Below are 24,224 nucleotides of genomic sequence, written 5' to 3' on the forward strand. Positions count from 1 at the left end.
TGTTACGAGCATGCACATCCCTGACGAAAGCTAAATACAAATTAGAGCTGATACGTGTGTCTTACATTCGGCATCACAGTCAGAACAGTTTTAATCACTGAGCTCCGGGATATTTTGGACTAACTAAAATGAAATACAAGTTTTTAAGTTAAAACCATATATTGGAACCAGTTAATGTCTGATACACAGCCAGTGAATGCTTGTAAAAATATTTCACCAAGAAAAACAGTGCTGCATCAAAATCTTGGAAAGAACAGCTTATAGAGTTGGTGGTTGTTCGGTGGGGTTTTTTGTTTTGTTTCAGAATTCCTTCATTTATTATGAATAGTAATTGGAGTCCAAGATATAACTGCAGTCTTTTTTAAAGACCCCTGAGCCTCCTTTACAAACAAGTCAGGGATTTGGATCCTGTTCCTGTGTTCCAGGTGTAATTTGGACCAGCCACTTCAGGGCTGATCTTTTTAAAGACATCAGTTTGCTCTGTGATGCTCCTTGGAACGTCTCAGAACAAACATCTAAGTAATAAGCCACCTAAACTTAATGAACTGTTGTGAAAAATTGACATTTTACAACTCCTTATTACCTTAAGCCACTGGGTAAAAGACTTACAGTTCTATGTAAATCACAAGTGCATTTATCCTGGGTTAAAATGAGACTACTGTGTGTGGACACTGCTTCTTTAGAACAACCCAAGGTGTCTGCAGATGCATTCAGTCTCCAGGTGTTGGTCTTCATTGGCCCACAAGTCCCAATGTTCAAAGCTAGTTCTTCATCTGAATTTCCCTGCTAAGGGAATTTTTGAAGCCTATGACTGAAAACTGTATATGAGGGAATAGGAAACTTCCCTGTCTTGAAATGGCCCCATGCAAAGTGATATGTATTATCCCAGCTTTGTCATTTCACTGAGGAGACTTAGCTAATGGTACTAAACCCATGTCATCTGTCCAAGTTCTTACCTTAGCCTGTCTGTATGTTCCCATGTACTGCCCCTGTAACTGCCTTTTCAGTGGAATAAAAAGCCGCAGTTTAAAAAAAGTCCATCACTTATGTAAAAACCTTTTACTACTTCCCTCATACAAGAGGCAATTTGTGAACACTGATTTATGAAGGCCAAAGAGGCAATTAATGTTGATGGAGGCTAGGGTGACACACATGCTGAAGAGTGAGAACAGTCCCTTGAACAATCCCTGCTTGTAGGTAGATTTGTGTATCTGTTACTGAGAGGGTTCTTTGAAGTTGTAGCAGTGAGAACAACTCTTCAAAATAAAAATCCTTTGATCAGAAATGTTGTAATTGCATGTGTTGGCATTTGGGTCCTAACTGATTAGTCCTGTCTAACCTGATTTCTTACGTGCTTTGTGTTCAATTTTAGGCACCAAAGGAAGAAACAAAGGGGAATTTACAAATCTTCAAGGTGTAGCTGCATCTACAAATGGAAAAATATTAATAGCAGACAGTAACAACCAGTGTGTGCAGGTATGAGGGGATGAGGACATGCCACTTCCAGTGTTTTTCTCCTTGCCCCCACACCTCTGCCTGTTTTGTAGTCCCAGAAAGACACACTTTGTACAATTCAGGCAGATACAGAAAATACAAGGGAAGCTCAACTTATCACCCATTAACATTCCCTCTTCTTGACCTGCAGCTGTGTTTTTCAGATCTATACTATATCTAGTATATAATCAGAGTTTATTTCCATTCCTTATGATGGTTGGCAATGAATGAAAAAATAAGTTGTGCAATAATCTGGAAAAATGCCTTTTTGTAAATATAATTTTACATTGTAAATTTTATCACTCTCATGTTTTGAAATATAAATCTAGGGCAAGGTGCCACAAATATAATTTCTTAAGGAAGTACAAATAGAAAAATAAACATGTAGATGTCATTTTCAAGTGGCTTTTAGTCTATTTAATTGATTTCTCTTTCTGATATCATGATCAAATCTTTTCTGTGGTAGTACCCCTGACACCCATAATTTCTTGGCTTCTGTAACCTGTGTGAAAATCAAGCTGTATTTTTTTTGCTGGCCATGTATCTTTTTTACCATTAACAATTTGTCATCACTCTCCAGGCTGCCCATGTGGTAGCAATGAACACGGCAGCAGCATGTGGCTTGTTCTTGTATGTGAGAACCAGCAAGCCACATGCCATGAGAACTTGTTTCCAGGACTTTTCAAAGAGACAGAGTCAAGTATTCATCAGCACCCTCATGCTTCACAACTTGCAGCCACTTCAGAGGAACTTCAGTGACTAGTTACCTGGCTTGGGGACACAATCAGTGGACATATTTCTATATTTTCTACAGACTTAGTGTTTGACTGTGGCCGAGTCACTCAGTGCCTCAGTTTCCTCATTTCTAGTAAGGGAATAATACCATCCCCTCCCACATGAGAGAGACATTGTGATGCTCAATTCACTTATGTTTGTGAAGTACTTTGAGATCACTGAAGAAACAGTGCAATGTAAGTGTGGAAAATTTTTTTTCTTTTTGAAATTCGGGTCCAGATGGAAGCTTCTTCTTAAATTAGACAAATCACTTTCAAATATGGACTGTATAAACGTGGTTCATGTTTCCAGCTCTCTTCCTGACTATAGTGTTCATTAGTGACTTGCTAAAATCTAAGCTTCAAGAAATAGGTGATGATCATATGTGGACATAATTTTAAAATTCATGTTTTCTCTTACAGATATTTTCCAATGATGGTCAGTTCAAAAGCCGTTTTGGCATACGAGGAAGGTCTCCTGGCCAGTTGCAGCGGCCAACAGGAGTGGCTGTGCATCCCAGTGGTGACATCATTATTGCAGACTATGATAACAAATGGGTTAGCATATTCTCATCAGATGGAAAATTTAAGGTATGAGTTACGATGTGAACTCTCCTGAGCTTTCTCTGTCCTACAAAGGAATGCAAAGTAACATTGTTTTTCAAGAAACTGCATAGTTTGGCTGTAACTTAGTCTAAATTCCATTGTTGTGCTCTGGAAACCCCTGACACAGCCACATCGTATAATTAATAGGAGGAGATCACAGCAGTAATGGTAATGTTATACCAAGCAGAGACAACATGTTCCATACTGGGTGCTTAGATGCCTTTCTGTAACTTATGGTCGAGCATAGCAAGTGCCAGCAAGGCTAGTTGGACTAGCTCAACAACCTTCACATCATTAGTACTCTGATTGTACAGAAGGTTGTGTGCAGGTATATGTATGCACACAGACAAACACAAAATCTTCCAAGGAGTACATGAAGCTCTTCAGTGACATATGGAGGAGAAAAAGAAGGTAGCAGACTGATGATGACTTCGTCTTTTGTTCCATACTTCTCAGCAAATGTAGTGTATAATTCATATATGATCCTGTTGCTAATAAAAACAAGGAAAGGTAACCCAGGGTGTTGTTCCAGTGCTACAGTACAGACAGGAGTGTTTTAGGTGGTGTGTTGTCAACTGAAAAAACTGAAAGACAGTAATGATATTGTAGGTTTCAGAAATCAGAAATTCTGAGGAAAGCACACCTCATATTTTCATAGCAACTCTGATCCCTGTAATGAGAGTAAAATAAGACAGCTACTACACTACACTGATGATTTCCAACCTGCAATATTTATTTTGCTTGGGTTCAGGTGCAGTTCCAGAGAGAATTAAAGGTTTCCACCATTTGGTGCTGTTCTCTGAATGCACGTTACCAAGTCTGGTGATGCACTCTAGAGAGAGCCACCTCTGACAGAGGTTAGCAGTACTCACTCATTGGGATAATGGACCTGCAGGGAAATTTCTGCCCTAGGTACTTAGTTTTGGAGTACTTAGTTCTAGATACTTAGTTCTGCATTGAAGAGAAATGACCTGTTTGGCTAATTTTCTGGTAGTGTAATGACCAAAAAGCTCAGGTTCTGAGTGGCCTTCCTCTGAATAGTCTTTGCAAAGTGACAAATACAAATATGCAATTGCGCTTACGTAGTCCTCAGTGAGCTCCCTCTAAGAAACAGGTGTGTATGCTTTTAGAAGTATCCAGATCATGTATAGACTTCAAGCTAAAATAAAACAATACTAAAATGTAATGCAAGTGTTAAAAAAATACAAATTACTTGCATTTGTGGAGAGAATGTGATTTTACTTGTCAAGTAATTTTGAAAATGTACAGCTACACAGGAAAACCTTGGTTTTGGCTGAAGTCCCTAAATGAAATGAAAACACCAAAACAGACCCAAAGAAATATGTGATTTAGTTAAGAATCCAAATACTCCGAGTATCCTAAGTGTGTTTTAAATAATTATTAACATCTTTGTGAACTGGCTTGATCACGACACAGAGCATGGAGGGCTTGTTCTCCTTCCTCCTTAAGATAAGCTCTAAATCCAGCATTTTGGATGGAGCCAACTCTGGAGGAAAAAATCCCTGGAGAAGGCAGGACCCTATGTACAATATACTACCAGCAGGGAGACAGGTATTGAAAGAAATGAATTATTAATGTAGTTCCTCTGATGTGAAGCCTAGCTTTGTTTTCAGTCAGTGTTTTTGTTGGATTGCAAAAGCTATGTAATGTTGGCAATGTTTGTATGGTTAATACAAATTAATGCATCAGACTTCATAGTTCTTGGGACTAGACGGATTAAATGAGAGATGAAACATCAGTGATATAAAATAATATTTTTAGATTGAATGCAATCAATGCATTATGAGAAGAAAAAGAAATGTTTGTAGAAGAATTTTTTTTATACGGAGGGTAGGCATATATGTGCAGGACAGGTGGCAGAGCATGTGTGTGGGGAGAGCAGGAGCAAGGCAGGGGGAGCACTGGGATGGAAACAGGGATGGGCACTGGGCACAGGGCCACACTGAAGAACTGTAATGGGAGTAGGGGGTCCTGTATTGGTGCAGCACTGGTTCAAGGGATCCTGTACTGCACAGTGCAGCTGGACAGCTGTGCTGGGGAGGAGGGGTGCAGGTGGGGTGAGCACAGGGCCTGGGGGAACTGTGGGGGGACACACACAGGGTTGGGAGGTCATGTCCACTGAGGGTGAGGCTGTGATATGGGGGGCAGTCAGTGCCATGAAGGGATGGGCCTTGTATTGGGCATGAATGGTGCAGGACTAGGAGTTAGACTCGATGAGCCTTGTGGGTCCCTCCCAACTCAGGATATTATTCTATGATGGGGTTAAATAAAATATATTGGAAGCACAAAACATAGATATAACAGATCTAGCTGCTGGGAATCTGGGCAAAACCTTGTAATTTCTTGTGTGTTGGCAGTGGTAATTCTTACAGGAGTCTTGTCAGATTAAATTGGGTAGTGTTTGCTAAGGTAACAGAGAGAGAGAGAGAAACGGATTATGGCATTTGCCTTCTAAGGACTGTGCCTGCAAGTCCTTGTGTAAGACCTCTGATGCAGGTGGCCTGCTAGTTGTTAACTCAGCAATATCAGGGGGCTATTTTGAGCTTAATCTAACTATTTTTGATGTTGTCCCTTTCCTTCTGTATTTGTTTACACTTACTCTCCCTTAGCGGAGTTTTAATAGTCATGTGAGCCGTAAGGCAAATTTCCCTGGAGCCAGACCCAGGCATCTCCCTGATTACAGCACTGGACTGATTCCCCTTGGCAACCTCCACTGCGAGGCAGAAAAGTGTCACCTTCCTCAGTTGCTGGCAGCAAGAAAGACAGAGCTCTTTTTTCTCAAGGCTGTAAAACTTACATAATGCAGCGGCGGACAAACTCTAATCTAAGGTTGCACCAAAACATAAGCTTCTTCACATGAAAGGCTGTATTATCCTGGAAATGATAAAGACTCAGATTGGGTTTTAGGATTCAGGGCTTCTGTTTCTGGCTGTGCTACAGATCTCATGGGCAGCTAGTGATCTTCATTTCACTTCCCAGTGTTTGTTTTTTTTTCATCTGTGAAGGGCATATAACAGTGCTGGCTTCCTCTGTCAAGTACTCTGAAATTGCTTAAGAAAACTGTTGCAGCAGATACTGCACTAGGCTAAGGAGAGAGGGCATGGTGAAGCAGCTGTACCAGCTCCTCACCAGTGTAGTGTTCAAACCTAGTGAAGGAACTGGACAACAGAGCCAAGAGAATGATTCCTGTTCCTCTGAGAAGAGAATTGTTTTCTTTCTAGTCTTGAAGAGTTATATATATAAGATGATAACCTTGTTATCAACCAAACAAAGGCTCTGCAAGTTAAGATCAAATTTTGGTAAGTGGAAAAAGATGAAAGGATACATTTTATATGTCAAACTTCTTTTTCTTTGTCTCATAGAGGAATTAAGGAAAGAGCTGTGCGAAGCTGGGTGCATGTTCAGATGGGAATAGGTTGCGTAGTTAAACGGTCACAGTTGAATTCTGACAGTCACATGAATGATAAATCCACTTATTGTGTGATATTGCAATGTGTGACAAAGCTGTATCTCCTTATTAGAGAAGTTCTCAAACAGAAAAAGATGGTATGTTGAAAGTTTGTAATTGCTGACAATCTTGAATCTTTCAGACAGCAACAAGATTGGTAAAGTTAAACTTAAGCCCTAACACACTTACTTCTACAGAGGAGAAGTCTTCATAAATTTTTATATAGGCTAGCTGAATTTTTTTTTTTTACCTCTAGGAATATCCCACAGTAGAATATTTTCCAGCCCGGTAGGGTGACTTTATAAACACATGTTTGAAAACCAGTCTAAATTCTTAAGAGCCTATAAAATAAGGGACATTATGTCCTTGACTGAATTCAATTAAACACATTATTTGTATTAAGGGTTTACATGATTCATTATACTGTATTCAATTCTAATGGAAAAAAAGCCTGAAAATACTTCCATTCATACACTTAACTGGAGTGACTGGGTTTCATAATGTTCTGTTCTAAATAATCAAACCTATAATTCTAAGAAACTTTCTGAAATAAAAATATACAAAGATTATGTTCAGCCAGATCCAGTAATGTGTCATCAGCATATTTTGATCTAAACTGGAAACAGATTTTTAGTAAAAAACATTGCAAACTCTAGCTGGGCATACTTTATTGCTGCTTGCAAATTATATTTTAAACCTGGCCCAAGAATAGTGATTTTTATTACTCTTCTCAGCACTGAGTGCCCATTAATGTAGTATGTGATTTATTCATTATATTTTTCCATATGTGTTTATATGGGCAGGAAGACACTGTACTCATGAGTCTGAGTCATTTTCCATAGGAATCCTGGAAAGATGGTAAGGAGGTGGTGCAATGCTCAAGCAGACAACCATGCGGGCATCCCAAAGGAAAGAGGGGAATATGATTTAATCACCCCAAAGGAAATACATCTACAGATTTGCATCTAATTTATGGTTTGGCTGCTTTGTTGTTATGCAAACTGAATACATTTTGTAGCTCTGCTCATATTTTCCCCCTGGTGAACACAAAATAATTTTTAATAGCTTTTCCTGGGGCTATTTTAGCATGATTCAATTAGGTAGATTTTGCCTAAATATCTTGCAATTTATAACAGTATATGCACATGAACATAAAACTGACACATGATCATTGTATGTGGCTAAGCATAATCTTGGACCTGCAAGATTTACTCCCTGGAATTTTCTTTACTGGAGACTGAAAAAGGTTGTGTAGTGGCTTGGTAGCAGCCATCCTCAGGGAACCCAGGTGGCTTTATTTTAGGATCGTTCCTATTTTTACCTGCAACCCCACCTATGAGAATGTACCATGGAATAGGAGCATGGGACTTAATAAGGGTAGGGGAGATCCTTCTGTTTGCTTTGAAAACATCAGGGACATGAGAGAAATGGGTTAGGCAATAAATTTTCTCCATGCCTTGTAATCTGTCCCACTGCTGCTCACCAATTGCAGGAGGGAGGGGAGAGGGGCAGAGAAGTCACCAGTAGATGTGGTAGGTAGGGAATGGTAAACATGACAGTGTTAGGTTAATGCTTGGACTCAATCTTAGAGGTCTTTTCCAACCTCAATGATTCTATGGTTCACAGCATTGCTTTTTCTAGGCAGTGATCTGTCTCACTCTGCAAAGGCAATGAGGTGAAAGATGGCCTTGTTTCATAAATAAGATTAATATCTTAGTATATATTTCATTTAAATTCCAATGGAAACAGAAAAGTGTGTTCTTCACCAAGATATGGACCTCCGTTTGTAGGATGTGTCTCTCACAAATTACTACAGGATCTGAAAGTTCTGGAATCCATAACTGCAACACAGCCTGTTCAGTGGATTATCTGTCCAGTACAGACTTTTGAAACCTGAGTAAGAGCTTTCAAATCTGTCCATCAGTTTTAAAAAATGGCTAAAAGCAGGATGCAAGTTGCTCCATTCCAATGCAAACAATTAGGTATTTACAACCTTTTTTAACTGAAAGGTAAAAACTCAACTGATTTTATATAGATTAAATCAGCTTCTAGAATCTCTGCCTTAAAAAGAGTTGAATGGGGAAAAATGTGGAATGGATTGAGAGGTGATCCTAGAGTCTTCTTGGGTATATGCCCAAGTAGCTCATGGATTCTTTGAAGGCTTGATCTCAATTTCTGCTTGCTCTGCTGCTTAGATCCTCTTTTAAAAACCCCCTCTTTTTAAACCTACTAAAGAATGCTTCTGACATTTTTGGATTTGACAGCTCTCTAGCCTTTCCAAGTAATTTACTGTTGTGAGATCCATCTCCTCTCCACTGAACGTTTTTCCATTGAAATATTGTATACAGTTGCCCTCCTGTTGCTGATTATGCTGGCAGATGGTTTTGGTAGTCACAAGGCCTATTTAAAATGATGGAAATAATTTCATTTACCTAAGACAGGAACAAGCTTTGACTTGTTTAGTGTTTCAAAGATTGCTTCATTTGCTGTTTGGCAACATGATCCTCTCTCTTTTGCATTTTTCAGCTGAGACTTCATGTGTCTAAGCAGCAAGTGAAGCAATGTCATGTGGAATCTGGTGGAAGATAGGTTAGCCTGAGCTTTAGCTTTGCTCAAATTCTTTCCGAGAGCACTCAGAAGGTGCTGGTGTCTTACTAAGCCAAGAAAGGCAACAGAGTACATCATAGCCTACATCGCACCCAGCCCTGGTGCTCCAAGAGCTCTGACTTCTTTGGTGCAGTGATAAAGATGTTTCCCTGTCCATCAAGGTGGTGGTTGGACTCAGGAAAGGCATGGAGTCGGAGACAAAAGTCCTTTCTGCTTGTCTGCCTATCCTGCTGGTACCCTAATGCTGGACATAGAGACATTTCTGACAGATGCTGCAGTTTATCAAGTCACACAAATCTGATGATTATATTTCTTATGAGTTGTATATTTGTACTCAGTTGCTGAGGTGACAGACAGATTTTTCAGTCTAGAAAAGACATACAGAAAGCAGACTTTATTTTCAGCTGAAGAAAAAATTATGAAGTACACAGTAAGAGCTGATAAAAACAATCACTTCCAACTTTTGATGAAAAAAATGCCTCTCCATTCTGCTGTGTGCCTGTAATACAATCTTCAAACTGTACTAACTCATTTCTATCATGCCAATATATTTTCCTGTTTTGTGTTTTCCCTTTTAGGCCAAAATTGGGTCTGGAAAGCTCATGGGCCCTAAAGGTGTTTCAGTGGATCGCAATGGACACATCATTGTAGTGGACAATAAAGCATGCTGTGTCTTCATCTTCCAGCCAAATGGGAAAATAGTCACCAGGTTTGGGAGTCGAGGAAATGGTGACAAGCAGTTTGCAGGTACACTTGATGGTAATATGTAAATCCCCTTTTCTTGCCTCTTCTGCTCACATTTGCATGATGTTTGAGCATGTTGAAGATGCTGTATCCAACTCCTTTATTCCTCCGGGGGAGAGGTTCTGCTAGACATACAGCTCCTATTCACTTCACCATTTGCTTGATTGGTCAGGCAGACTGCAACATCTGTTCTGCAAATGTAACTGTAACCAGATTGTTTCATCTACCTCCCTATGCCTGGAAGCATTTCAGATCAGTGACCCAAGAATGACTGATCTTAACTAGCATTTTATAAGTGCTTTGTAATTGCCACATTAAGCTGTTCATCATAATCAACTCAAACGCTGTGCTTTGTGTTTCCAGTCATCAGATACACAAAGCCCAATGCCCTAAGTGGTATCTCGTAGAAAATGAGTGTAATGGGGTAGTGATAAGATTGAGATCAGGAAGACAGAGTTTGGGAACGGCCAATGTAAGTTTGGGGAAATTGCAGTTTATACTCAAACTGACTGCTTGCACATGGTGTCTTTCAAGCAGAACACACAATTAAGTTTAAAAAACAGAACAACCCCACTGATATATTTTAAGTGAATAGCTGTTCTTTAAAAATTTGAAACAAAGATGCCAATTAAGGTATGCAGGTCATTTTACAGGTATTGGGTCACTTTTAGTATGTAGTTTCATTGGTCTGATATTTTGACTGGTTCACAGTGAAAGAGAGGAATAGCATCAATGTGTTCTTATCCTGAGACCTCTTGCAATGTCTTATGGCATAATATATATAATTTATGAGAGCTTGGGTTCTAACACAACTAAATTTTCTGGGTATCTCAATTTCTTTTCATTTGAAAATTTGCAAGTACACGTCCTGAAAAAAGTAGGCAAATACTTCCTAACAGTGCTTTTGAGAAATGTATCACCTCTTCTTGCTGATAGGCTACAGAAAACAGGTAAATTGTCAATACTTGAATGTTTTCAATGTAAAAATTTTCACCTTTTTTATAGTCTACTCTGATATACTGTGAAAATTGAAACTGAGTTCTGTTCTGTTTAATAACTCAAAATAGCACCAAGTGTTTTAATTTGGATACTTGCCTGTTTTCAAGCTATCCTTTGTTTTTTACTCAAATTTGCACACATATTTCAATACACAATGTAAAGCAAAAAATGCCCTTTTTTCCCTGACAGTGGTCTTCTAAGTAACTTTCTTATTTATCCTAAAATTTGTTAGCTCAAATGCTTGTTAAGACGTGAGCACATAGAGCATAAAATATTTCAATTAAGAATTTACAGGAACATTTTTGATAACAATTTTCAGTATATACACAACTTTATGCTTACACACTACATGTTTTGTCTTGTTAATAAGCCCATAAATCTCTGCATAGTCAAATGTATACAAAAGAAGGAGAAATGAACAATGCTTATTGGTAACAATAGCTGACAACTGCTTGAAAAAGAAATTATTTGTGTTTACAAAAAGCATGCTGAGCTTTTTAAAAAAACCATGAAGTAAAATTACTCTTAATTTGAAATTGGTATTCCCACTTTGACTACTGTTGCTCAGAAGCCAAACATAATATTCTGTCAGGCTGATTTTTTTTAAATTTAACCATACTTTTTATTTTAATGATATTACTATTTTTTTCTTCTTCTGCATTGCAGGTCCTCATTTTGCAGCTGTAAACAGCAACAATGAAATTATCATTACAGATTTTCATAACCATTCTGTCAAGGTACTGTCAATTAATGGCAACTTGGAAAGTTGCCATTTTGATTTTATTATGATACTTTCTTGGGGAAAACAAAATATTGTTAAAACGAAAGAGATCACACCCCACATGTATGAGCTCTGCTATAAGGACAGCACTTTCAGAGAACTTTGTGCATGCAGTGCATTGCTTAGTGAAGATGCAGTCCATTGCCTTTGGTGTCACTATAATGGTCTCTAATTCAATTACTTAAACCTAAGTTGTACTTGAGATAAATAATTTCAACTTACTTATTTTTATTAGCCCTCTGCCAAACCTGTTATTGACCCTGTGTTATGTCTTCTTTTAAAAGTCTGGCTTTTGAATTTCCCAGTAAAAGCTTTCCACATTTCTAGTTGAATAAAATTATAGCAAAGATACATGACAGTCTTTAAATTCCACACCTGTAAGCTTTAAGATTACCGGGTCCATTTTACAACCTGATTCTCTTAAAACCTGTGTAACAACCGGTTTTCATTCCGTACCTCCTGCACTGGGCAGAGCTGGCCACTAGTCCTTACACCCATGGGAAGTCCTGACTCACAGCCTGTTACTGTCTTGGTATAATAGAGAGTTTATTTGTTTGTCCCAGTAATAAACCAAACCAAGGAAACGTGCTGAGATGTGTTGGCAGATGTCTGTGAAGGAGATACAGGCCCAGAAATGCCTCACCTCTGCGTGTTTGTTCTCGGGCATTCCCTTTCATACACTTCCTTTGTGATCTTGTGCCCTCCCTCTACAGGAAGCAGCAACAGGAGGACACAGGCAGGATGCTGTTCCACCTGGGTTCTGAGGACACGTCTGTCAGTCCCACACACCAACAAAATCCCTGGCATTTCACCTACTGGCCTATTTTGACTGAACACAAAGATGAACTCTCAGTCTAGTTCTTCAGTGTTCTTGATTGAAAAAATAAATTTTATATATTCACCTGAAATAGGAAGTTGCTGCCTAAGCATAGACACAAAGGTGTCTGAGCAGTGCTGAATCACCTAGGTTTGGAATAGCAACCTTGCTTGCGTATCCTCTTGGAATTTGTAAGGAAGTAGCAGCTCTTGGTTTGGATTACAACACAGAAACCAAGAGTGCTGCAGGAGGCCTATGACTCCATAAATTACCTCTCCACAAGCCAGGTTTGCCTGGTAACAAGAGTGGAGATGCTTAACAGCAAGGGGCAAACTGAAATGAAAAAAAATTGAAGTGAAGAGATGTAAGAAGTGTGGCATCCTAGAGGATTTATAATTATTACATTTCTAATGAGAACAGGGTGTCCCCTCTGTCTCTGATGTGACTCAATGGGATACAAATGTTACTTGTTACAATTTGGTACGAACTGGAAAAGATTCTTATTTTTGTAGTGTTCTCTAAATTAGTACATATAACTGTTGACACTCTGGAGAGTTTATAATCTGAGAGCAGAGAGTACATCTTCTTTTAAATAATAAATTAGTTTATAAATAACTAAATAAATTAATTTCACTCTTTTGAGTCCCAAAGCCACTTCCTGCCACCAGTGTCTTGAATTAAACAAGCTCACTCAGCAACATTTTTCTCCCGCCCCCTTAACCTTCAAGGATGTTCCTTCCCTCAGGCATCTTCTATGGAAAATCCTGCACAATGTAGGCTTCTCTCTCATTTGGTCACTTTAGCCCAGGGAGAGAGCAATATATCTTTGCCTGTTTTTTTTCATTAGTTGGCTTTTTTTTTTTTTTTTTAATTTTCTTTAATCATCTGAGGCACTAACCTGGTGCTTCATTAAATTCCTTTCCCAAATGTTTTTTCTCTGTTCACTGGGGTGTTCAAGAACAGAATGATTTCCTGACATCTTCTACCTTATCAGAACTTCAGTGTGTACTTGGCATTTACCAGGTCTTTGCATTTTCTTGTGCAAGCCACAGTCAGTCTCTAAGAACACTGTTGGACCTTGTGCTGTAGCTGGGCCTGGGCCCAAGGTAGACCAAAATATTTTAGGGAGAGCTGTGGTACTTTGTAAATGGCACATTTGGTTTCTTTTTTGGTCCCATTGGTGCATCCAGGTCACTGACAGAATAGTCATCGATCAGCTCTATCTTTCTGCTGTCTAAAGCTGTTACCATCACAGAGAATTCATTTGCTGAACTGTCTATACAGAGAGCAGCATGCCACGATTCGCAATGTGTGTTAGATTATGGCAGCAGTGAAGAGAGCATCTGCTCCATTGTGTTTTAGTTCCACAGAAACAAAGAACCCAGTGCCGTATCTGCATTCAGCTCTTTTTAGCTCAAGCTGCACAAAGCTGCAGAAGGGTTCTGGTGCCCTTTGCCTCCGTGTCTGAGATGAATCAGATCTTAAGTGAGAAGGGAAATGGTGTCTGGTGTAATGGAGTGGAGGGAGAGATGGGCACCTTTTCTCCCATCTTCTGTGTGTGTGTGTGTGTGTGTGTGTGTGTGTGTGTGTGTGTGTTGGGAACTCTTCAATTCCTCCCTTAATTAGCAGGTGAACTGGTAGTACTAGATTACTAATATTTGATACCATGCCATATTCATGTTTTTGTTTTAACCCATGCAGGTATTTAACCAGGAGGGAGAATTCATGCTGAAATTTGGATCAAATGGAGAAGGAAATGGGCAATTTAATGCACCAACTGGAGTTGCTGTAGATTCTAATGGAAACATTATCGTAGCAGATTGGGGAAACAGCCGAATACAGGTAGAAATTTCTGTATTTCAAAGGGTGCTTGATTAGCAAATGGGTTGGTAACTCTGGCCTTCAGACTGCCCAAGAAACACCATCAGCATTAGAAGTGATGAGGTTTCTCACACCATCCTTTAAATGCCTCATCGTTAGCCTGTCCACTTTCAGAACTGGTGGTGTCAGATTGTGGGCTTTTCAGTGTGGCTGCTGGCAGCTCTGATGGTCACTGTGACCAAGGATTTTGGTGCCAAGTAGTTCCTCAAAAGTTATTTGATGACTTATGAGACTTGCAAACATTGATGAGATGATAGCCATTTATAATCACCATAAGAGAAGATAAGAGACATAGTGGAAAATATGAAAAAGCAAATGGCCTGAGGTGAATGCAGCAGATTTTTATCATCTTTTTTAAGTGTTGAGAAATTATTCTGCTTTAAGTTATGAGAGTTGCCCTCTTTTTATCTTTTAAGTATTCATCACAAGGTCTTGTTTGCCTAATACCTAATAAATTAGTGTATGTATTATTTCCACTGAATATAAAATTGAGGGAGCTGCTTATGAGTTGTTCTCAGGAAGCACTATCAACAGGGTAAACAAATTCCTGAGTTTTCTCTGTGTGGGAACCTAAGAATCAGGCTAGCCACAACAGTAATATTTGTTAGGAAAACAAGGTGTTGGTTGAGTGCCTGATTAAGTTTGATTTATTGTAGTTGACTATTTTTAGAACAAGGAACAGCTGAGGTACTTATTTTTTATTATTATTATTTCATTGTGTGCTAATTCTTGCCAAAGATCCTGGCACCTTTAATTAGTTCTTTTTAATAAGAAAACACATTTGTATATAAAGTTGCATATAATGAGATAACAGAACCGATTCTGCCCTTGTTTATTCTAGTGTATGTCAATTGTTTCAGAAATGAGAAGTATAACTGAGAGCAGGCTTGTGTCCACTACTTTCCTTTTTTATTCATAACATTTATTCTGTGCTTTCTCACCCTCAAAGGTTTTCGATGGAAGTGGATCATTTTTATCCTACATTAACACCTCTGCTGACCCACTGTATGGTCCCCAAGGTCTGGCTCTTACTTCAGATGGCCACGTTGTAGTCGCAGACTCTGGAAATCACTGCTTCAAGGTCTATCGATACTTACAGTAGCAATGAGCTCTGGAGCTGGATAATCACCCACCCTTAAGAAAAGACTCGTCCTAGAGATCCAGTGCAGGATATCTCCTACTTTGCGTTCATTTTTAATAACAAAGGAGTCTCTCACAGACTTCTTGTGATAATTTCCAAACTTACCTTGTTTACATAGGACTTGCACCTCTTATGTTTCTCACTGAACTTTTTGTTGTAAGTGTTAATAAAAAAAATTCTCTGTAACTGAATTCATAAAGACAATGTGAAATTAAACACAAACTTCAGCCTATGGAACTGGAATTAACTAATTAGGCAAAAATCAGAAAAGTTTGGGAAAAGTTCCCAAAGCTTTTTGATGACTGCAAAGGATAGCTCCTGCTCAGAGCTTCCAAATTTAAAGAAGTATCATTCTGATGTGTTATTTAACCCAGAGGTGATCCTGGGAATCTTCTAGATCTCATTATCATGGTAGGTATTACACTTTTAACACTCTTCAGTCTTACTATGTATAACAAGTAGGTCCTTTTAGTATAAGGTTAAGTCTCACAAAATCCGTCTAGCTCTAACCGTCAGACCTAACACAGCTCAATGTTTAGCACTTTGAGAATCAATGCAAATTCCCTACTCATGTGGAATTAATGAAGGATTGTTTTGTGTGACCGTTTTTCACTCTTCCTCTTGCTCAATGTGCAGGAAGGACTTTGCAGAGACCTGACATTTCTAAAGCTCTGGAAAAACTTAATTGTAGCGATACATTAGTGGGAGCGGAATTTCTGTATAACCACAGACCTTTTGACACCAAACTAGTTCATTAGGATCAGGGTTATTACAATGTCAACTCAATTAACCTCATGTGTGCCACTCTTTCGTACGTGTTCATTGCCATGTTTCCTTACGGCAATTCATTGTATTAACCTATAAAACAAAATGCAGCTTCAAACAGGACAGAAAGCCAGAGAAGTACCCCTGTGGAGGACCTACATTATACAACCAAAGGAACTGTGGTAAACTGAGGTTGTATAGGAAAGCCAAGGGTTACCAAAGCTATTTGTTTTTATGTGAGAAAAAATACGATACAAATAAAAATGAATTTGAACCAATTCCTGAAGTCCTTCATCAAAGGGAATTTTGTTAGAGGACGAAACAAGGACTGTGAGATTTGTTCCAATTTGTTTGTATGTATGTATGTATGATTGATTGACATAAAAACGGGAAAAAAAAGTAAATGTGGGTTATTTCAGCAAACTGGAACGTATGTATGATATTTGACAATGGCAGCACTCCGAAAAATGACCCTCCTTCCTCTGTCAGATCTCTCTACTGTGTTCTTTGTTAAAGTATTAATTTAACTGGAAATGCTTACAGGCATGGTTCTGTTTTTAATGTTTGGTTTGTTGGGGGTTTTTAAGTATGAACTTGTCCTTTCTAAAGTGGCATTGGCTTTATTCTTATTTCTATATCCAATAGTCAAAGGTTGAATTGCTACTTTAGCCTGATATAGATAGAATGGTGCTCCCTTTTAAGCGTTGTTTGAGGAGCTGGTGAGCTTGCTGCCAATGCCTACAGTAGCCTGGGAAGTGCTGTCGTTCTTTTCTCATTTTTAGGGCCTTGAAACAAAAGGGCATTGGGTCAGAAACAAGGGAGTACTTTAAGCATGTTTGCGAAATGGAAAGAAATCTTTGATAAAATTTCTTGTTATAAGTATTTGTCTTATTTCTAAAAGGTTAAGGTGGTTGTTTCAATGAATTTGAGAAAAATTAATGGTTTTTTTGTAAAGTTGCATTTGACTGGTAAAAATGCAGACCCCAAGGTTCTTAAATGGGGGGTTTGTCTGGTTTTTAATTACTGTTTCCTGAAGATATTTCCTCTTCTTTCCTTTGTTTATTTTTTGCACATAGAGCCAATTTACAATTTCTCGTGCAAATATAAGTTTTCTTATTTCATTGGAATAAATATTTTGTGCATGAAGCTTAAGGTTGGACTGTAATGAAGCTAAGAAACTGGTGGTAACATTTATGAAATACTAAAACTCAAGTTTGTTATTACTAAGGGAACAAAATATCCTCTGCTTGAACTGAGTTTGTCCTAAAATTCTGAAGATGGTATCTCAGTCATTACCAATAAACTGTCCTATCAAAATTTAACAAAGTTGTAGATCAAATTTTCATTCTAAGTGTCCTTACAACACTTTTTGATATTGGGAGGCCCTTAAATGGCACATTTATCAATGAAGAAAAGGTGTGTAGCATTTGAACTGTATTTATTAATAAAGAGAAGGGGTTGCACAGATTGAGGTAAAAACTTTTTAAAAATGTGCTGTGGCTGTCAGTTACCATATTTAGTTCCAAATACGGATTTTTATAATACAATTTTACTAAGCTTGCATGTTTACCCCTCAGAAAACATTGCCAAATCCACTGTTGTCAGGAACTTTGAGAAGTATAAAAATCAGATCCTAACTTATACATCAAAACAGATACTTAAGACTGTGCTATTTCATGCATACACTTTTCTTCAAAAGCTTTTCACTCCCTTTAGTCCAGCATTGTTTACCAGGATTTTAGATAATCCGTGTGAACCAAGTGCATCCTGATGAAATAGTGAATTCTGTACATAACCCCCTCACAACCCAGCTCAAAGCTATTAGGGGTTTTGTGGATTTTTTCTTCAAAAAATCTCAGTAGACTTTTGGATTTTCAGACACTATCAGCAGAGGAGCACCTAAAAAATGTCACTAATTTGAAGTTCCTTCTGATAGCAAATGCTGCCAACTGCAATTTCAAATTTAGTGGCAGGGTATTCCCTTCCAAGGTCTGACCTTATCTGCCTGGCACCAGGAAACTGAGAAACACATTGCTTTTACGGTGTGCTTCTGAAGCCAACTTCACTAAAATGCTTGGCTTACAAACCTTACAAAGAGCAACCAAAGCAGAAATTCTGCACTTAAAAACTGGCAGACTTTTTTCTCATCCAATTAAGGGAAGGTCAGAATTGCACTATGTGATTTGCTGACTTGTTAGCATTTATTAAAGGCTTTAGAGGCACGCTGTTGCCAGATTTCAGGTATAACCAAATGTCCCCTTGACTTCTCTGGAATGCTAATTGACTAGCAGCACAGCATGAATGGTGAAAGTATGTGCTTCATTTAACTATGCTTCAACTCAAAAGTAATCTCAAAAGGTTATTAGATCTCATGTCATATGGAGCATTTTAGGACAAACTAGCCAACTGTATTTTCATGGTTTTGTGAATAGAATAAAAAGATCTGTTCAGATAAATCCAATATAAACAACAGGAGATTTTTACATAGGCTAAACCAGCACCAATGTATTGAAAAGGAAAATGGTTTAGGCAAACATTTGCCTCATGAAGATGGAGTTATTTACTAGTAAATGCTCATCTGTTCTGTAAAAGCTAGAGGGCTTTTGATTTTATGTCAATATTTTTTATAACTAAGGATCTAGTGTTGCCATCATGAGAACTATAAGTGCCCAGTATGTTGTGTTTGTTTTAAAGAAATGACTTTCAGTTATGGGAGACAGCTCGTTATGAAATCATGATGTATAATTGAAATTTCCTTCGAGAATTGTGAGCAGTGATTATTTGACCTGTTTGTGGAAAGTGCACGAAAGGTATTTGTGTGACAGAGTGGGAAGGTTCCTAACAGGTCATTTTATTTCTGATGAATGTACAGCACTTCAGTCGATGTTTGTGAGCAACACAGCCTTAACCCTGACACTTTTCCTTTGGTTTATAACATGGGAATGTTCCTTAAGTTGCACAGTGTATGGCAGCAGCCCCTGATAGAAATCTCTATCAGTTGATATGATATGCTGCAGCTTTCCAGTTCTAGGAGTGTTTCCAGTTCTTTTTTCATGTTTTTTTAAAAGTTTTTGTACATTCCATCTTTGTAAGTCAATATATGTTTTGTGTATATGTAAGCCTTGCACTCTCTTGGCATTCATAATGAAATATTTCTCTCACTTGTTTTTTTGTTGCTGCTGCTGATGTTTTTGTTTGGTTTTTTTTAAATCCCTATGAGGCTAAATACAAACCTTTTCTCCTTAAGGTCAAAGATGAAAGATGCACAACAAAGTGTTTGTGTGTGTGTGTGCGTGCGCGTGTGTGTAGTTTTAGCTTCCTGTGTGCCATGGTATTCATAATGCTTTAGCTGACAAAAAAAATTACTCTGTCTTGGAAATGTAGGAAAACCGGAGTCAAATGTGTACCTTTACCACGCACAAAAATTTCAAATAATAAAAATAAAGCTTGTTTCCTCTGTTACTTTCATGGTTGAGGATTTCTTTTTCATATGTCTCATACTCACTGTCCATAAAAGTAACCCCATAATGCAAGAAGACAGGTAATTTTTTCCAAATTTCTTCCCTGACACCACAGGTCACAAGCCAAGGAAACCCTGATTTTTTCACGGGTGTTAAGCTTTTATATAGACACAGAGAAAAGAGGGGCTTAAGTAGTTCTTGGGATGAAGGTGCAGAGTTGGAGCTTCCTTGTTCCTCCCTTCCTTCTTCAGTCCAGGATTCAAAATTAAGATTTTCATTGGTGGCAGTAAGATTAAGAGCTGTAAGCTTTTCTGCTTGCATCACAGAAGTACACTGTACCTTTTAGCTAAGGTGTGCTATAATCTTTCAAGGGTCTGTTGCAGAAAACGAAACTAAATTATTGTGGAGTACAGAAAATTTGCCATAGGAGTTCAATCTGACTCTGTTCCTCTAAGAATAAATTTCCAGCTTGTATTAATTTTAATTTTACATAGTACCTATGTCTTGTGAGCTCTCCAAACCTGAATCATTTGAGAACTCCGTGTGACTGGGAACTTGCTCACAAAGTAAGAATCTTCAGATGGATCATTTGTCTTGGACACGGCCTCAATGGAGGGGACCAGAGGGGTCAGTGAAACCCTCAGTGATGAGTGTTTGCTCAGTGGCAGGACAGTCAGAAATGGGACAGCTGAAATACTGAGCTGCTGTCCTTTTATGTGGAACTGTCCCCCAAACCCTGTAGAGGAATCTGTGTTTCACTCTTTCTTGCAAGTCACAGGGAGTGTCAGCAGCCATGTTTCCATGCCTCATTTTTTTCCTAATGACAAACTTAGTACGACATAATGGATCAGTTTTGTTTTTCTGTCAGTCTCCAGATGAATACACATTCAGCAAATAGACTCTTGGTGCTGAATGTACTTGTCTATCTGCCCTGAAGTTCAGATACTTACAAAAGGCTTTATTTGGCAGCCAGCTAAAAGAACATTACATCTTGAAGCCGAGCAGTGTTGGTTTGACATTCAGAGTTGCAGAGCACTTGTTCCTTCCCAGGAAAAAAAAGATCACAAAGAAGAACAGAAGCAATAGCACAGGATATCCTGGATCCACCGGGCTTAGTAGGTAAGACTCTTGTTACATTCCCAATATTTTCTTATTGATAGGCTAGAAATGTTTTCTGTTCCCTGGATTATTAGAGCAGAGGCTCTTCACCACTGAGCAAAACCAGACAGACAGGCAGAACACTAATACTGGGGAACACGGTCATTTACCAGAAAAAATCTGCAGTAAATGGCCAACTTCCTCTTTGACCCTCTTGTGGTACTTAGTTAAATACCTAAATGAGGCAGCAGAATCTTTTAAAAGTTCTATGAGTAAGACTACAGAACCCAGTCTCACCAATGAGAAACAATGTCAGGGAGAATAATGCCAAAGTAGCTAAAGGAGCAGGTACTTTGGGCAGCCACCACTAGCCAGGCTCTCTCTCTTTACAGTGGTACCCCCTTAACATGCCGTTGCATGTTCAAAAATGTTTCATTGTTCCTTAGGCTGAAGTTCTCTCTCATATCCAGCTGTGCTGCTCTGCAGTTAACTATCCCCACAGTTTTGCTGACAGTTCATGTGAAGCCTCCCTAATTTGGACCAGACTGAACTATCTCAGTGCAGTGGAACAGTCAATGTCATTTCTGTGGACAGATGTTCTCCCTACACAGGCCCCAGCTGTGCAGGAAATACCCAGCACTTGCTGCTCATTGCTATTTGCAGTTGGAGGCTGCTGCCCTCAGATCTGTTCTGAGCTAGGTATATGAATGCCTTGTTCCTTCAGTGAAATGCCTTGTGACCAAAATCCTAGGGCTTAAGCTACTCACCTTAAGGATAACCTAATGCTCACTTCAGCAGCTCTGCCTAGCAAAGCTGTCGAAGCAGTAGATTTTGGGGGAGGGCCAGCTAGCATTTCTCACCAAGAGTTTCTCACTCAAGGGTTAAATGTTTGTAGGGAGAACATCTGCTTACAGTCCAAAAGCTCATTTGAGGATGAAATGAGGCAGCAAATTCTGCAGAGACTGGCCTGTATGGGATACTCACGGATCATATTGCTTCCTGATATGTGGCCACAGCCCATGACAGACTGCTTGGATCCCAGAGAAGTTGGTATCACCTGCCATAGGTAAGCATCTCCTCAAACCCTCCTCATCCTCCATGCTTAAGCTGTACTGCTGTCAGTCATACAGGTGTTGTGGGAGGCAGCCACAGGACTGGAAAGGCTTGCTCTTACTCTTCCAGAAATAAACTGATCTGCTATTCAACTTGAATTCTTCCCTCCTAAAAAACAGCTCATGTAATTAAGACTGTGCTATGGCACATATGTATGAAAGGAACAAAACTAAAGCAGGACAATTTTCATTCTCCTACTGCCTAAGCTTCCTGCCATTGTTGCTTTATTGTCCTTTCAAAACAGAATTTCTAACTGTAAGTCAACTACAGTCAGTTGTAAGAGCAAAATGAAGGAGAGTACAAATTTCATTTCATCCAAGTATAATGTAACACTGACAAAGCACTGTATTTTCTCTAACTCAGCAACAGTGAAAAATTACTTTGACCAGTACTTAAAAATCTGACTCCTAGAATAGAAAATGTAGTCCAAGTTGTTAAAGCTTAAGAAAATCACAGGAAAATGAGAACAGTATTCCAGCAGAAAGACACAGTAATGAGTATCTTTTCCACAGTATTCCCATCCATTGTCTTATTTTTAGATTCATAGCGTATGACTAGCCGTTTTGTGAAATATCCGTTTCAGAATGTTTAGACATTCTGAAGCCCATTTAAAATGCCAGCCCTTTATGTATTTTAGGAGTCATTCATTCCACTTTATGCAGTAAACCACCCCTCAAATGACAAAGCAAAAGATACACCGTGTGTCTCCCTTTTGTCTGGGACCTCTTTTACCTCATGTCTTTCAACTAATTAGTTTTCATCTGGTGCTGCAAAATATGGGAGGTGTTAGGGAACCTCCTGTTCCAGAGTCAATTGGACCCAGTGATGTGGCCGATGAGAGGAAAGCTCATGTCTTTACAAAAAATTTGATGGGTGAAGGTATGGGTGTTAACATCTTTGAAATGGGTCTTCGTGTCTCCACTAACTTTGGGCACCAGGTTTGTTGCAGAGCCCAGACAGTCTGGCTCCTGAAACAGACAAGGGGGTCTGCATAAGCCCGAGTTTCTGAACTTTGGGGTAAAATAGTAGGTTCAAGGGGGGATATGTGGGAGGCGGTTCGGGAAGGCTGTACCTTCCTGGTACCTCAGCCAATGGGGGAAGGAAGAGGGCAACGTGTGGCCGGGAGTTTGGGATAAAAGGAGGCTGCGCCCTCCGAACCCTCGAGAGAGGAAACCCTGTGGGCGTGTGCCCCAGTGGACTTTCTTCCTTCATTCGAATAAAGTTGCAGGACTCCTCTGTCTCCTCTTTGGACATAAACCTCTGGCGTTTGTGGATTTTGCTAACACCGTGGAAGGGCTTCAGGGCTGCCATGGCACTCGGGGCAGCTGAGCCTGGCTGTCCCCAGGGGCCATGAGCGAAGAAAACCTGCTGAGCCACTGCCCCACCACTGCCCGAGAGCATGGCCTAATGTTTCAGAGGTGGATGGGCTGTCTGGCTTGCTGCCATCACATTCAACTGCTGAAACAAGGAGTGCCTTCCACCCATGGTTCCAGGTGTGTGTTCCAGCCATGTGCTGGCTCTGTTTGGGGGTGACACAAGTCTTACCTGGGGTTTGCTGCCAGTCTACTTTCATGTATAAGGGGTAGATGGGAGCACTGCTGCCTCACGTGTACTGAACAGAAGACACGAGGTACGTGCCCCAAGCCCACTTCAGAGTGAGTGTCCCTCTGAAAACCCATCCTCCCCCTCTTCTTCCTGTACTGCAGGCATGCAGTACATGTTCAGCTCTGACACCTCCCGTACCACTCACACGTGTCGCTTGGAGAAACCCTAGGGGGCAACGGGGACTTTGCAAATGTTGCAGCAACCATTTGCTTGGCAGCAGCAAAAAACCAGCAGAGCTCGGTTTTGTTTTAGGCTGTGAAGGAGCAGGAAGGGGCCCTCACCCTTGGACTGCAGAGGTGAGTGTGACAGGAGGAAAAGAACTGTCACAGGGAGCGTGGGGACACAGTCACTTTGAGGGCTGGCCAAAGGAAATGGAAGGCTGGGAGACAGAATATGAGCTCTCACAGCAGATGAGGGGGTGTACCAACAGATTTCATCCTGCGTTAGCAAGTTGCAAATGTGATGCACATGAAGAGAGTGAAAGAACAAAAGGCTTAGTATTAAAAATGTCTTTCCTAATTTGCATTTCATTTTTAGTAATATGCTAGTGTACACAATGAGGAATAGGATCATGGGCTGCACAGACAAGAACCTCAAGTTCCAGGGAAGGGGTCACTTGCATACGACATGGAAAATCTTCCCAAGAACTGCCTAAACATCTCAGCTTTCACGTTTTCATTTGCTTGAATTTAAACTCTAGATTTAGTATGGCAGATATGAACCCACTGCTGTTGCTAAGCAATTTCCCAGGACTGCTGCAGCTGAAGGAAAGTGATTTACAACACCAATAACAATTAAAACAAGCTGTCAGTAATTAAAAGTTGCTAGAACAGTCATCACAATGAGCGACTGTTTCAAGCAACATCAGAT

General features: G+C 39.6%; 1 protein-coding gene across 14 annotated transcripts in view; it reads left to right on the plus strand.

The window, feature by feature from the left end:
* Positions 1-17,229, plus strand: part of TRIM2 (tripartite motif containing 2) — a 68,490-nt gene extending 51,261 nt beyond the window's left edge. For all 14 annotated transcript variants that reach the window (XM_069013514.1, XM_069013517.1, XM_069013518.1 and 11 more), the window contains 6 exons: positions 1,373-1,476; positions 2,691-2,858; positions 9,528-9,696; positions 11,359-11,429; positions 13,992-14,132; positions 15,121-17,229. In XM_069013514.1, the coding sequence (XP_068869615.1) occupies positions 1,373-1,476; positions 2,691-2,858; positions 9,528-9,696; positions 11,359-11,429; positions 13,992-14,132; positions 15,121-15,273 (806 nt within the window). In that variant the 3' untranslated portion in view covers positions 15,274-17,229. The remainder of the gene's footprint in view (positions 1-1,372; positions 1,477-2,690; positions 2,859-9,527; positions 9,697-11,358; positions 11,430-13,991; positions 14,133-15,120) is intronic.
* Positions 17,230-24,224: the final 6,995 nt, after the last annotated feature.

The sequence above is a fragment of the Aphelocoma coerulescens genome, chromosome 4, assembly GCF_041296385.1.
Source record: "Aphelocoma coerulescens isolate FSJ_1873_10779 chromosome 4, UR_Acoe_1.0, whole genome shotgun sequence".
NCBI lineage: Eukaryota > Metazoa > Chordata > Aves > Passeriformes > Corvidae > Aphelocoma > Aphelocoma coerulescens.